Here is a 14559-nt window from a genome sequence, read left to right as displayed (position 1 = left end):
GCCGTCTGCCGGTGGTGCTCTCCGCCCAGCCCCGGAGCTCAGACGGGGGTGCGGGGCGTGGCCTGGCGTCCCCCGGGACTCTGGCTCTGCAGGTCACACTCCCTGGGAGGTGAGGTCAGAGCGTGCGTCGGACGTGGCCCCGTGCAGCCACGGGGCCCGGGGGAGCGCAGACAGGCCCCCGACCCGTCCGCTCCAGCGGGCCACCCAGACCTCTCCACTGCACTTGTGAAAGCAGGTCCCGCGTGCGCCCGCTGTGCAGAGCCAGCCCGCAGCGCCCGTCACGGAGCTGGGCTTACCGGGGAGCGTGGAGCAGTGGGCTGTGTACTCGTGCCCTGAGGAGGCGGCAGCTGTGTTCTCACAGGATACGAGTGACTCCACCGTCAACCCATCCAGCATTCAGAGGCCGGTGAGTGAGCCTGGGTCACCCCGGCCCGGGTAGCTGGCCAGTTCCTGCTGTCCTGCCTCCTCGACGTGTAGCCACAGCCAGCACGCTGTGCTACGAACTGTGTCTGGGAGAAGCACGTGAACAGTTAAGCTGGGTGGCGTGTTAAGGGGACATCTCTGTGTCACCGTCAGCCCAGGACACGCTCCAAGCCCCTCCCAGCCCCTCTGTGTGCTCTCTCCCCAGCAACCGCAATGTCTGTAAGAAACACGCTCCTCTGCTCAGGCATTCGACACCCAAGGGACGCCCCTAGCGGTGAAAACTAGTGTGTCTTAACGGTCTATGGCCGCACGCTGGGTGGTTCAAGTAGCCAAGTTCATGCCCACGGTTCCGGAGGCCACGCGTCCAGCGTCGGAGCCCCTGGGCCAGGCCCAGGTGTCACCGGGGCCACGCTCCCTCTGCCTCCTCCAGCCACGGGGCCCCAGGTGCTCCTGGGCGTGTGGCCGCATACCCTGCGTGGCGCCTTCCTTCTCTGTCACACGTCTCGCTGCCTCCCCTGCTGAGGCCCACGTCGTCGTGTGCAGGGGCCGCCTGGGCACTGCACAGCCGTCTGCGCAGCTCAGGACCTCACCCTCGTCACACCTGCAGGGTCCTTTTTGCCACGCACGGTCGCGTGCACGGGTGCCGGGGGTGGGTACCCCTGATGGCTTTGCAGCCGGCCCTGAGTGCACCGGCTCTCGCCATCGGCGTGTGACGTCACGCGTTCGCACCTTCACGTGGCGCTCGTCCGCGGCTCTGCGGTTTGTCTCCATCGCCGCGTTAGCGCATTGCATGACCGACTGTCCACTCGACGGCCGGAGGACACTGGGGCGGTCTCCGGCTCGTGGCTGTCACGGTTGAGGCCTCTTGTCTCGGTGCGCCCTGCGCGATGCGTGGTTTCGTGTGCGAGTCTTCGTGCTTAAATGCGGGGATCGTAGGTGATTGCATGTGACAAAATGAAAGCTCCTAACGAAGGAGAGGAGGCGGGGCACCCGTTGGTCCCTTCGTTGGGCAGACGCTAGTGGGACGCCAGCTGTGTGCCAGGCGGAAGGACGGGGCTCTTTGAGGAGAGCCCGGGAGCTGGCGGCCAGCCCCCGCCCCCTTGACCGTGTGCGTTGTCGTCGTGCAGATGTACACTTTGTACTACCTGGACCAGCTGGTCACGGCCCTGCGGAAGATGTCCCTGTGCCAGTTCACCATCCCGGTCCTGCAGCTGGGCGTGCTGATCTCGGCCTGCGTGGTGGGCAGCAGGACTCTGGAGGACCTCTACCACCTCCGGTCAGTGCGGCTGCTTTGTCTCCGGGGGACCGAGTCCGTCGTATCTGTGCGTGTCTCTGGAAGTGTCAGACCCTTTCCAAATAAGCACCACGGGGACAATTACGTTGTCATTGCTTGCACGGTGACAGGTAGTTACGAGACGTGGCGAGCTGGTTGCATTATAGGTACATAGACGGCAAGTCACCGTTTTGCACACCTGAAGCTAGTGTCGTGTAGGTCAGCTATACTTCTCTGCTCGAGGTGCGCCTGGCGGTCAGAGCCCCCGGCCGTCTGTCCCTCGAGGTGGCCCTGAGCCTGACGTGCCCTGAGTCGAGTATGGAGTGGACGCTGCGGTGTTTTCTCCTGGAAATTTAATAGGGCCACCAGTTATGTTTCCCTAGTATTTTTGCTTAGCTTTAAAAATTATTCACAATGTCCAATTATACACTCTTTTGTTCACCTATTTTTCTCAAGTGCAGTAAGCGCAGTGCAGACTCCGGCCTGCTGCGTTCTGCGTGACAGCCTGACGCTCTGTGTCACCCCCAGACTCGCCCTGGTCTGCTCCGACCTGAAACTGCGGGAGGCGGCGGCTCTGCACGAGGAGGCGGTAGGCCAGGCCTACATCGGCGAGACGGAGCAGGCCAGGTGCGCTCGGCGTGGCCACAGCTTCCTCCTGGCTGCTGACCCTCCTGTGACAGCACAGATGAGGGCATGCGGGGCAGGGGAGCCGTGTCCCTTCAAGCCCCAGGCCCCTGTCTCACTACGCCTGCACAGCGGGGCGTGGGGAGCACCCTGGCCCAGAGGCCAGTGCATGGGCGTCAGGGGCTGGGGTGCAGGTGATTACTGACCCCTCCAGTGTGCGGGCACCGCCGGGCTGGGGCCATGGCAGTGGGGGACGCAGGACCGAGCACTGGCGGGGTCCGAGTGGGGAGGCGGAGGCGAGGGAAGGTGCACGCAGACGTCTGGGAGGCAGTGGTGGCTTCCCCTCGGCCTGGCCTTTGCGGACGGGGCGGAACCCTGGTCCGGACCCGACGTAAACGTCAGGGCAGGTGTCACATCCGCGGCCGGCGCACGCGCTTGCCGTCTGGGAGGGAAAACGGGCTGGAAGCGTGCATTTGGGGGCCGTGTGCTCAGCCAAGTCGTGAGCGCATTTTGACCTTTGTAAGCGTGAGTGCGCAGTGGTCTCGGGGAGCTCCTTTAATTTGTAGTTCTTTGACCACTTGTGAAATTGAACGTTTGCAGGTGTTTTCTGGCTGTTATGTTTCTTCACCGCATTGCTTGTCTCCCTTGTGTTAGCTGCAGGAAAGAAATTGCCTTGAGAAAGGAGAAGAATAGGGAACCGCTCTTAGAAGGAAGCCTGCCAGCGCTGGACCGTCCCCGAAGCACCGTCCAGCCAGCAGAGACGAAGCCCCTTGTGGCAAAGGACAAGGTACCCCTGCTCCACCCGAAGCGCCTTGGTCTCTGGCCCGGTGTGGGGCGGGGGCGGGTTGCAGCCGGAGCCACTGAGCTGGGACACGTCCAGAGCCTGTGTCGGGATTCTTGGGAAAACCAAGGACTGGCGGACTGCGTCCCCTCGCTGCGGGCCTGAGGTCCCCAGGGGCCTGCTTAGCGGGGCAGAGAAGCCAGCTGGGGGGGCACAGAGGGTCCCCAGAAGTGGCCATCGGCCCGCTCGCTCTCCGGCCCTCCTTCCACACAGTGGGGCCGCTTTGGCCAGGACCCGCCCAACTGCCAGTGTCTGGAGTCAGTGGGCGCTGTCCCCACGGGAGAGCCACACTTGGGGCTCTGTTGCGAGCCCCACAGCCAGCACTTCGCAGGCGTGGTTGGGGGACGGCAGCCTGGACCTGGGGGCGTGCGAGCCCCTCCCGCACGACAGACGCAGGGTGCGGTCCGCATCCCGCACTGCGGGGTTCCTCGTGCGTCTTGCTGAGCTATGAGAGCTCAGTGGCCTACCCGCGCTGGTCGGGTGCTGCCTGGACAGGCGAGGGCGCACGGAGCAGTGAGTCGGGTCGTGGGGCACGGGGTGGGGGGAGTCGGGGGCCTAGGACCCGCTCTGGCTCAGCTGGTGAGCGGGCAGGAGACAGGTGTCGGGGGAGGACGCCCGGGCTGCAGGCACTCGGCGTGGACACGGCCTGGGGGGCGGGGGTCGCAGAGGACAGTGCAGCACCCCACGGACTCTGCCGGAGGAGCCGCCGGCCCCAGCGTCGCAGGTGGCACAGGCTGCGGCCTCCCACAGATCATGCAGACAAACGGAGAGACCGGAAGAGGCCTGGATGGCACGTCCCTTCCCCAGCTGTGGACCCTCAAAGCGGAGGTCCTGCTCCAGATGGACCTGTACCAGCCCGCGAGGCTGCTGCTGTCGGAGGCGTACCAGGCCTTCCAGGTGAGGCCCCCGCCCAGGCCCCCGGACCACGGGCCTCTCCGCGTCCCTCGATGCTGCAGCGGAGATGCCGCCAGTGTGGAGAGGGCCGGTTGGCTCGGAGGCAGCGCTCGGATCCTCCTTCTAGAGGCCTGTTTGATCCCCTTCTGTAGATCCAGTTCCCCGGGGAAAGTCTCTCTCGTGTCCCGGTCCTGCCTTTGCCTTGTCTGAACCCCTCAGCCAGTGAGCTGGACGGCCTGGTCCCGACAGCTGCCGCGGTCCGGCCCCGCGTGCCGGGGTCCCTGTGGCTCCTAGCCGGGACCTCTTGGGGCTGTGCATGGGCGACAGCCTGGGGGGCCGGGCTCCTTCCTCCAGAGGCCGATGTGCCCAGCCCCCCGAGTGTTCTTGCTCCTCAGGGCCAGGCCTGCCGTGTCCGTGGCCTCTAGGGTCTCCGCCAAGCCTCGGAGCGGCCTGCCTTCCAGCCTGGCTGCTGGCGCCCCCGCTGCGGCTGTGCGCCCGGCCGCCGAGCCGGCTCTGCCGTGGGGTGCAGGGCCCGAGCAGGGCTTGGGGTCTCCCCTCCCCTCCCTGCCCTGCCCCCAGTCTCCTTCCCTCTCTGTCTCCTTCTCCGTCCCTCTCGCTCACCCTCCCCACCCCATCCCGAGGCCACATACATACACCTTTCTTAGGAGCTCGACGACCCCTGTGCGGAATCGAAGTGTCTGCACCTGCTAGCGCAGCTGGCGAACAAGGAGGGAAACTACGAACAAGCCAAGAAGCTGGTCGAGCAGGCCCAGCGCCTGGGAGGCGGCGAGGAGTTCTGGTACCGCTCCAGCCTGACGCTGGCGGACACGCTGCTGTCGCTGGGGATAGACGGAGGGGTAGAGCTGGTGAGCGGCGGGCGCCGGGCCAGCCGAGTGGGGGGCCGTGGGCCGGGCCCCCGCTCACGCCGGAGCACGGCCACCCTCAGGTCTGCCAGCTGCTTCAGAAGCTCATGGAGACCTTCACCGTGCTCAAGAGGGAAAGGCCCAACCGCGCGCCCGTGCTGGAGTTCATGACCGCAGACCTAGAAACCAGGTGAGGCCGTAAGAGCCGCCGGTCACTCGGGGCTGGGGCCCCTGCTCTCTCTCCGCCGTTCATTTTTGTGGCCTTTGTCAGGCCTGGGAAGTCCCCGGAATCACGTGACGAGGGCTGCGTAGCCACGCCCTTCTCCCAGCTGCAGAAAACCCTAGCGGTCCCATGCACCCTCAGACCCTCTCTGAGGAACAGCACGTCGCGGCCACTCGGGAGGGCGGCTTCGGGACGGTCGGAGCCTCGCCTCAGGCCATGCGCTCTGGGGCAGCGTCTCCTGTCCAGTCTGCCTCCTCCTGGGACTGCGGTGCAGGTGGCCTTGTCATGGCCCCCGCTTCCCAGGGAACCCCTTGTCTCCCACCAAGCACGGCAGCGGTTTCTTGGGGGCCCTCCCAGGACAGGCTGTGCCGGGCAGGTGAGGGGCCATTGAGGCCGCGGCCACTTGGCCGAGCTGGGCCCGTGCTCGGCTGCTGTCCCCAGCCACGCGTGCGTCTGCGGGCAGCTCCGGGGGTGCCCGCCTGTCTGGGCAGTGCTTGGAACAGCAGCGTTGTCCTGCACGGCCATCCGTCTATCTCGGATTCGGCTCGTTTTGGAGCGATTGTGCGGGTGGTCTGTGTTCCCTAGTGCGTGGTGTCCCCCGGCTTTGGCCGTCAGCGTAAACGGCCACGGCCTTCCTCGTGGCTTTCACAGAGGCTGCATCTGAGGTCTGTCCCCACGTGGCTGGTCCGCGTAGTCCCCCCTCGAGATCAGAGCTGCGGATTTTACCGTTTAACGGACCTTTTCAGAGAAGCGGCTTTTGTTTCGTTAGCTTCACAGGGATTCTGTTTCGTTTTGGTTTTTCTATTTTCCGCTGCTTCTTTGTCACGTTCTCCTGTTGGCCAGGGGGCTGGTCCTGCCTCTCTCCCGACCTGGGTTGGCCACGGAGTCCCCACCTTCCAGTCATTTGGGAGAGTCGGTGTGAATGTGGGTGGGTGCCGGGGGGCGCGGGCCGTGCCTTTCCACCTGTGCCGTTGCCAGCGGCGAGCGCGGCCTCGGAGTCCTGGTCTTCGAGAGACGGTCCTGACAGCGTCGCTTCTGGCGTCACGGCTGCAAGCTGCAGGCACGGGTGGCCGCGTGGGTGGTGGGTGTCGTCCCGGAGGTCCGGCCGCGTGGTTGGCGGAGCCTAAGCGGAGCCCGCTCCCTGGCAGGTGCTTGAGCCTCCAGGTGCAGCTCGCCCAGGAGTCGGCTGACCGGGGGCTCCCCTACGGCGCGGCGCTGCTGAGCGAGATGGACGGCCGCCTGCTGGAGCTGGAGGAGAAGTTCGCCAGCTATGGCTGCAGAGAGAGCTGTGCGGACGTCAGACTGGAACGTGCAAAGATAAAGAGGTGACCAGTCCTGCTTCTGGGCCGCCCACCAGGGGGACGGCCCCTCCCGGTGTGCGGGGACAGCCGCCGGCCCTCCCGCGTCCCCCTGCCACGTCAGCCCCGCTCGGCCCCGCTGGGGGCCACGGGCCCCTCTCCCGCCCCCCACGTGGCCAGCTCTCCCCCGTCATCGGGCCCTGAGAGGGCCTCCTGCTGTCCCAGCCCTGCGGCCACCTGCACATCCCTTGGGGACACCTGCACCGGGGTCTGTGGCTCCCTGGGGCGTCTGTCAGTGAAGCTTGTCACTCACTTCCTCCCCACCGCGGCGTCCCACCTGCTCAGTGTCCATGAACATACGGACACGCCCCCCACACCCCCAGCCCGGGGGCAGCAGTCCCCAGCACCCCGCACTCATGGGCCTCAGCCACCACACACGCCACCCTCAGCGTTCACACGTGTGTCACACACGCACATCACCAGCCACCTCGCACGTTTGCAGCGTGTGTCACACACACAGGCACGTCACCCCGCACACCCCGCACCTGCTCCCGCGGGCTCCAGTCTCAGGAGGGCGGGGCTGGCCCGAGCCCCCTCTGCCCTGGGCCACCCACATGCCTGGTGATGCCCAGCATTTCAGAGCCCAGCAAGCAGGTCCCGTGTGAACTCTGAGGGACAGCGACCTGGGCCCTTGGGGGGGTGACCACAGCGGTGGTGGATGGCAGAGGGCATGTGCTGGCGCCGCAGGAAACCGGCCGACGGAGGCGCTGGACTGCGTGGGGGCAGCTCCTGGCAGCCGACGGGGTTGGCATGCGCGGTGCGTGTAGTACGGAGCGTCTTGCAGGCGGGGTGTGCGGCGGAAACGGCGTGAGTGCCCGTGGGCGCTGCCAGCCCTGTTCTCGGCCCCTGCAGGTTGTGGGCCCAGAGCGAGCCGGCCGAGGAGCGCAGGGCGGCGTGGTACCTGGAGGCCCACGACCTGGCCCAGAGCTCCATGGCGGAGCTGGAGAAGCTGTGCCAGCGTGTCCAGGGCTTCCTGCCGCTTCAGGACGTAAGTGTGGGCCCCGGGCGCCCTGCTTCTGTCCGGCAACCGAGGCACAGGCCGCCCGCTGTCCACCCTGCCCGCGGCCACCTGGGGGACCCAGGAAGGCCAGGAGGGCCTGCGTCGGGGGGTGCGGCTGGGGGCCGGGGAGAGCGCGTCTCTGTGCCCCATAGGACGGGACCAGATGGGCGGCTGCAGAGTGTGCGGGGGCTGGCCTGTGCCCACCCGGGGACCAAGCGGCACGTTCCGGGAGGGCCCTGCCCGGGCCGGGAAACATCGCCGACGTGGGACTGTCCGGCGCTCACCCAGGGCTGGTCAGCGCCTGTTGCCCCCACTGGCTGGCCGGACAGCCTCACGGTCCCCGGAGCCCTGGGCAGGCGGAGGGCCCTGTCTCAGGGGACCACTGGCCCTGGGCGAGGTGTCAGAAACGTGCAGGAGCCGCCCCGAGCCCAGCACAGCACGGCGGCTCGCACGGGGTCTCGCAGACAGCCAGACGTTGGCCACGCGGAAGGCGAGAGAACCCGGAGTGCGGTGGAGGCCAAGGGCGTTAAAACGGTGACCGCGGCGGCGCCCGCGTGCTGCGGCGTGAGGAGGAGGCCGCACGCGGCCTTGGAGGATGGAACCTGCAGCGTGTGGTGAGGAATTCGCAGGCGGGGCCCGCGGTGGACACGGCGGAGGCTGAGAAACGGGAGGGAGAGGAACTCGAGGGAGAGAAAAGCCGAAGTCGGCAGAGCCCGTGCGCCGAGCCGTGGCACGTGCGTGAGCAGCTGCGACTGCGGCCAGGACGGGCAGCCGGGGCGGGCACAGGCGTCCGGAGACGTAACGGCGGAGATTCTTCCAAATGTGATGGAAACGGCTCTCCACCGACAGACCCAAGGAGCCCAGTGAACCCCAAGCCCGAGAACCGTGACGCGGAACGTACCAGGACGCGGCATAACGGGTGGTTCGGAACTGCGGCTCGAAGGAGACCCTAAACGCAGAACAGGGGTCCGGAGCGACGGGAGGGAGATGGTAACGAGGCCGTGTCCGCGAGGCCCCGGCAGAGCGCCTGCCGAAGCCACGGGCGGCCTCAGCTCCGCACGGGCCCGGCCCAGCCCGCCGCGGCACGGGGCCGGTGACGAGAGCGTAGGACGCTCGTCAGCACGGGCGACCGCCGAGGCTTCGCTTGCGATTTAAGCCTCTTTGAAAGGAAATTGGTGATTGAAACGAAAATCAGAACGCTGTGTCGTCGGGTTTCCAGCACGTGTCAGCACGAGACGCGTGGCGGCGGCAGCGGGAAGGACCCTTACGCTCCGCGTGCAGCGGCGTGACGTCCGAAACCCCGGAGCAACGGCCGAGCTGGACCCGCCGGTGCCAGGAAGGAGGTAAAAGGACGGAGGAGCACAGGGCGAGGCACACGTGACACAAAGGAGACCCCACGGCCGGGTGACGACCTGAAACCTGACCCTGTTAATCGCACTAAACTGGAACGGCCTGACCACCCGGTTAAGGGACGGAGCCTGTCGGACCGTGTGACAGCGCGAGACCCGACTCTGCTGCCCGCGGGGAAGCCGTTCCACCAGAGACGCGCTCAGACGTCAGGGACCAGCAGACGGAAAACCGGCAAAGGACCGGAAGGCTCGAACGCTGTCAACAAGTTGACCTGACAGACGATGAAACGTCCCCCCCACACCACCCCAACAGCAAGTGGAACCTTTCCTGTGCGCACCTTATTCTGGACCAAAACACAAAACGAGGCTCAATCAGTGTGAAGGGGCGTAGGGCGTGTAAGGCGTGCACTGAGCCCACGCGGAATGGACGTGGGGATCAAGGGCAGGAGGGCAGGCGGGGGGCGTCCACAAGGCAGGGAGCAGATGGGGGGAGCATGGGGTGCTGTGGGGTGTGGTCGTCACGTGGGCTCAGGGTTCCTTGTGGAGGCGGATGGAGGTGATGCTCGCACAAGGTCGTGAATGCACAAAGTGCCACTGGGTTGTACCCTTTAACGTGGTTAATTTTACGTTATATCAATTTTATCTCACCTTTTTTTAAAAAACAAAAGCTGTGGGAAAAATGCCCAACTATTTGGAAAGTAAGCGTATGTCAAAATAACGGGTTGAGACGGAGTCAAAGGGGAAGCGTTTTTGAACTGAAGGAAGAGAACAAACAGATATTGATGCGATGCTCGGGGGAAGGTGCGGCACGGTCAGCACCTGTATGAGAAAGATGACTCGGTCACCGGCCTCGGCCACCGCCTCGAGAAAGCAGAGGGCGGGCGAACTGGACCCAGAGTAACTAGGACGAGGAAATCGAAGATCGGAGTGGGAACCGGTAAAATAGGGAACGAAAATAAAAGAGAAAAACCAACGAAACCAAAAGCCGGTTCTTCGAGAAGAGAGATAAGCGGCCCCCTTCTGTCCAGACCGGGCGGGGACGGGGGATGTGCCGCCCCCATGGGTGCCGCGCCGTGCGGATGACGGGGGTGTGTCTGCGGCATGGCTTTGCGCTGATTCATTTGACAGCCTAGGGGACATGGGACAAAGTCCTTGAAGACCTGACCTGCCAAAGCTCGTTGCACAGGAAGCAGGTGGCCCGGGCAGCCCCCCTCTGCAGGAGGACTCAGGCGAAGACAAGGCCAGGCCCGGGCGGCTTTCCTGCGAACTTTTTCATTTAAGGAAGAAAAAAAATCTCAGTTCTGCACAAACGCTTCTAGATAATCTAAAAGGAGGGAATACATTCCGACTCTGTGAGGCTAGTATCTCTTTGATACCAAAACGAAGACTCAGCCATGATTCTGCGTGAACGTAGATGCCGACGTCCCAGACAGAATTTTAGCGAATGAAATCCAATCGTGTGTAAAAGGCTCATACACCAGTGCCAGTCGGAGTTGCCCAGGGGTGGTTTAACATTCAAAAGCCAGTCGGTCTGGCTCGCCATGCTTAAAAATAAATGCAGAAAACCCACGTGGTCATCTCAGCAGCCGCGGAAGAGCGCTCTATAAAACCCGGCACCTGGGCCTGAGTGTAAAGGGAGGGGCCTCTCAGCAGACTTCACAGCAGGGAACTTCCTGAACCTCGCAAAGGGCACGTGGGAAACGAGCCCGAGCTGACGTCACACTAGGCGCCAGAGTCGGAGCCGCTTCCTCAGGGCTACGACGGGGCGCGCGCCTACGCCTCACGCAGGACCGTGCCCGCCAGGTCAGCGAGGCAGACGGAAGAAGCAAAGAGCGTCCCGTCTGGAAAGACGTGCAGCTGGCTTTGCTCACAGGCAACGTGATTGTACAGAAGCCTCCGTGCAGCCCAGGAAAAGTAGCAGCGAAGCTCCGAGCGGCGACAGGCGTGTTTAGCTAGGTCGCGGCGTGTGACAGCCGTGCACGGATGTTAACTTCATATTTCCACATGCTAGGAATGATTGATCCATCACGTATTAGAAAATTTTTAACAATACCGTTTATGATGGCATAAAAATGACGTTTGACCAGAAAAAGTGAAAGCCTATACCCTGAGAACTATAAAATGTTGCTACAAAACATTAAAGAAGAGCTAAATGGGAAAATAGATCAAGTTCGTGGGTCAGAAGACTGGATGTTATTAAGATGTCACTTTTCCCCTGAACCACCTGCAATCCTTACCAAGATAACTGCAGGCTTTTTACGTAGAACTTGACAAAATCATTTTGAAATTCATGTGGGACTGCAGGACACACGACAAAGAAAAGCAAAGTCGGGGGCCCCACGCTACCTGGTTCTCGACTCATTACAAAGCTGCAGGACTCAAGATTTTAGTGTAAAGTTAGATTACTGAAACTTAGTCAAGAATCCCGAAATAGACATACAGAAATCGACGTAGACGAAGGCACAAAGGCCATTCGGTGAGGAGAGGCAGGTGTTTGACGTGACGGTGCTGGGGCCGCGGGGCGCCCAGGAAGTGGAGTGCAGGTCACGTCCCCAGCGCGGCGAGAAGCGCCTTGGCGGGCCGTGGGCTGCGCCGTCAGAGCCAGCGCCGGGACTCCTGGGGCAGACGGGGCCGCGTCTTCGCAGCCGCAGGTTCGCACAGACGTCAGAAGCACGGCCCGTGAAGAATCAATCGACCCATCACACGCTGCTCTTCAAAAGACGACGCTACTAAGGGACCGGAAAGACGAGTCGCAGCCTGGGAGAAAATGTTTGCAAATCATCAGCATGACAGAATGTACAAACAGCTCGTAGTAAGAAAGCAATCCAATAAAAAATGGGAAGAAGGGAGGCGGATGGTAAATAATTGTGTGGGAAGACGACAGACTTTGACAGACTTCTTTAGTGGATCAGGAAATGCAAATTGCCAGCATAAGGGGAGACGGCCGTGGAGCCCTGACTCCGGCTGGGCGCGGGGAGGGACAGGGCCTGCGCCCCCAGCAGGTGGGCGTGAGCCACTCCAGGTGGCTCTGGGGGAGTGTGACAGGCTGCCGCCCCCCCACGCCTCTCCTCGGAAGTAGGAGGAGGGGGAGCGCGGTCCGCAGCCTGGCGCGGACGTCGGGGGCCTTGACGCCCCAAGCTGAGTGACGAGCGACACAGCCGGGGCGCCGGGGAGCACGGCGCACGTGGCGGTGTGGGTGGACCTCGTTCCGCGGGATGACCCCGTTTATGGCGCCCCCTAGAGGGTGCAGGCTGTAGCGCCGGAAGGCGGGCGCGGTGGCCCAGGAGGGCGGACGCAGGGACATGCGGCCAGAGGCCGTCCACGGCAACTCGCCCCAACGTGTCAGTTACAGAACGTGAACTTGCCCCTGATGAGGAAGCTGGCGCATCTCAAACTCAGCCTGATGGACGTGGTCCTGGGCATGCTGCAGCTGTCCTGGCAGGAGACGCGGGAGCGGCAGCTCCGGATGGGCTCCTTGGAAAAGCTGCTGGCCCGCCACCTGCAGAGCCCCAGCGACCACAGCTCTGTCAGCCTGGTAACGCCCCGACCCGCAGACCCCTCGTCCCATCCGCGTGGCCCACGTACCCTGAGGGTCAAGGGCCGGGTTCTCCAGCTCCGAGTTCACGGCCCCCGCGGCCGGCGACCTCCACCCTTGCCGGAAAGGCCCCACGAAACCAGTCATGTCGGGGCTGTTTCCCAAGCACGTGAGTCTGCTCTGACTAGTTATTGACATAATGACATAATTGCCACATGAAAAAGTTCATCAGGTGAATTATTTTCTTTAAAAAATTAATTTGCAAAATATTTGTTTTGAGGGAAACGTACTCTGGTATTATAGACATTTCTCAGATTTCATACGTTATGAACCAAATTAATTTGCCTTAACCGTACGTGGATCGAAGATAGTCCTAAAATTGGATTTGATACAAACTCACGTGTATGTCCTTGAGCCCCAAGTCAAGGTTATATAAGCAAATGCGAGTGACCCTCCGGGCACCTCGGCCCTGGAGGCCCTGCCCCGCCCACACGGGGGTCCTCAGCCTGTGTGGATGTCGCCCCTGGGGGCGGTGGGGGCGGGTCCCGGGAATGTTAGCGGAGGCCCCGGGGGCGTTAGCGGGTGGCCCACTGCGTTTTCTGGGGTGGAGGCGGGTGACCGGAAGGCGGTTTGTGTCCCCGAAGAAGTGGTCCATGCTGCAGCGGACGCTGGCCCACACCGTGCTGGCGCAGCTGGGAGGCCTGCAGCCGCTGTGTGCACACTGCGTGCAGCTGCGCGCCCGCCTCCTGGGCCTGGCCGGGAAGGCCCTGCACCTGCTGGCCGTGCACACAGACCCCATGCGCCCCACCTTCCACTGGGAGGACAGCCTCTCGGTACGTGCTTCCTGCCTCAGTGCGTCACAGACCGTGGGTGCCTCCCGACAGCATTCAGAGCTCACCTCACATGAGAATGAGGGTGGACAGTAGGCCTCCAGGCCGCTGCTCAGGAGGGTGGTGCGGCGGGCGCCCGGGGGTGGGGAGAGACGGGGTCTCCGAGGTCGGGCCCCGGGGAGAGCCGCCCACTGCGGAGTGGACAGGGTGGGATGGCATGAGGGAGGACACCAAGCCCGCCGGGTCCCAGCCCCCGACGTGCAGTCCAGCAGGTCTCGGCTCCTGCTGTCTCCCCCACCCCAGGAGTCTGGGGTGTGCCTGAGCCCAGGTGCTAAAACCCTGATGCACCCCCCCAGCCCAGCCCAGCCCCCCACATGCAGTCCAGGGAAGCCGGGCCGAGGCCCCCATCCCGCAGCCGTGTGGCACACACAGCCCCACCCTTCTGCATGCCCGACAGGGCTGCCTGGGGGACCTGGGTGTCCCGTGGGCGCGCCCTGCCCCTCAGAAGGAGCTGGTGACAGCCACTGCCCCTGCATGTCACCACTCTCATCATGCAGATGGCCCTCGCTCCACCTGGAAGACCCCTACCCCAAGCAGATGGCCCCACACCACCATGCGAGGTGGGGCTGGTGCCCAGTGGGCTCTCTGTCCCGGGTCCCCAAGACCTAGGACTAGACACCCATTTGGATAAATCTATGGAGTTTGGCCCCTCGTTCTGCCTGCACAGGTGGCTCCAAGACGGAGGTGGCGCAGAGACACTGTCTCAGCACCCCTCCTGTCCGAGCCGGGCCCCTGTCCGCAGGATGCACTGACAGCGACCCCCTGGGAGGGCTGTCAGAAACACGCACATGAAGTCCCACGCGGCAAGAAGTGCGCCCACCAGACCCCTCCTCCTGCCCGCCTCCACTGCGACCCACGCACCCTGCGCTCCCCCTCAGTCCTGGGCCTGCTGCACCCAGGCCGGCTCCCTTGGCGCCCCTGAGCACCCCGCCAAGCGGCACAGGTCCCACAGGGGTCAGCTGGTGCACTTGTCCCCAGCCCCGGGCAGATGGGCACCGGCTTCACTCGGTCCTGGCCACACGGTGCCGCTCGGTGCCAATGCCCAGGGAGCGTGGTTTTCAGGGCTGAGGGGAGTGAGCACAGCGTGTGGGGGACCCCGCATGTGGCTGGGCATTGACCGGCCTGACAGGTGCGCTGACGCGTGCGGCTGACCTGTGCCCTAGGGGGGGACCGAGCCCAGCAGCCTCAATGTGGAGGTAGCCCGGGATGACGGCGACAGCGAGCAGCGTCTCGGTGGCCTGCCGGCCCACGGGGCAGCCCCTGGGGGGGACAACAGGAGAGGCTCC

The 14559-nt window shown here is 64.0% G+C and overlaps 1 protein-coding gene across 1 annotated transcript in view; it reads left to right on the top strand.

The window, feature by feature from the left end:
• Positions 1-14559, top strand: part of CFAP46 (cilia and flagella associated protein 46) — a gene marked incomplete at its 5' end in the record, with an annotated part of 70978 nt that overhangs the window by 41900 nt on the left and 14519 nt on the right. The window contains 11 exons of the mRNA XM_011372605.1: positions 1551-1699; positions 2225-2323; positions 2975-3107; positions 3912-4058; positions 4721-4921; positions 5002-5108; positions 6290-6466; positions 7352-7487; positions 12195-12383; positions 13028-13216; positions 14437-14513. Coding sequence (XP_011370907.1) covers positions 1551-1699; positions 2225-2323; positions 2975-3107; positions 3912-4058; positions 4721-4921; positions 5002-5108; positions 6290-6466; positions 7352-7487; positions 12195-12383; positions 13028-13216; positions 14437-14513 — 1604 coding nt within the window. The remainder of the gene's footprint in view (positions 1-1550; positions 1700-2224; positions 2324-2974; positions 3108-3911; positions 4059-4720; positions 4922-5001; positions 5109-6289; positions 6467-7351; positions 7488-12194; positions 12384-13027; positions 13217-14436; positions 14514-14559) is intronic.

This window comes from Pteropus vampyrus, unplaced genomic scaffold (genome assembly GCF_000151845.1).
Source record: "Pteropus vampyrus isolate Shadow unplaced genomic scaffold, Pvam_2.0 Scaffold211, whole genome shotgun sequence".
Taxonomy (NCBI): domain Eukaryota; kingdom Metazoa; phylum Chordata; class Mammalia; order Chiroptera; family Pteropodidae; genus Pteropus; species Pteropus vampyrus.
Note: the sequence above shows the minus strand (reverse complement) of the source record. Positions and strands in the feature narration are given on the sequence as shown.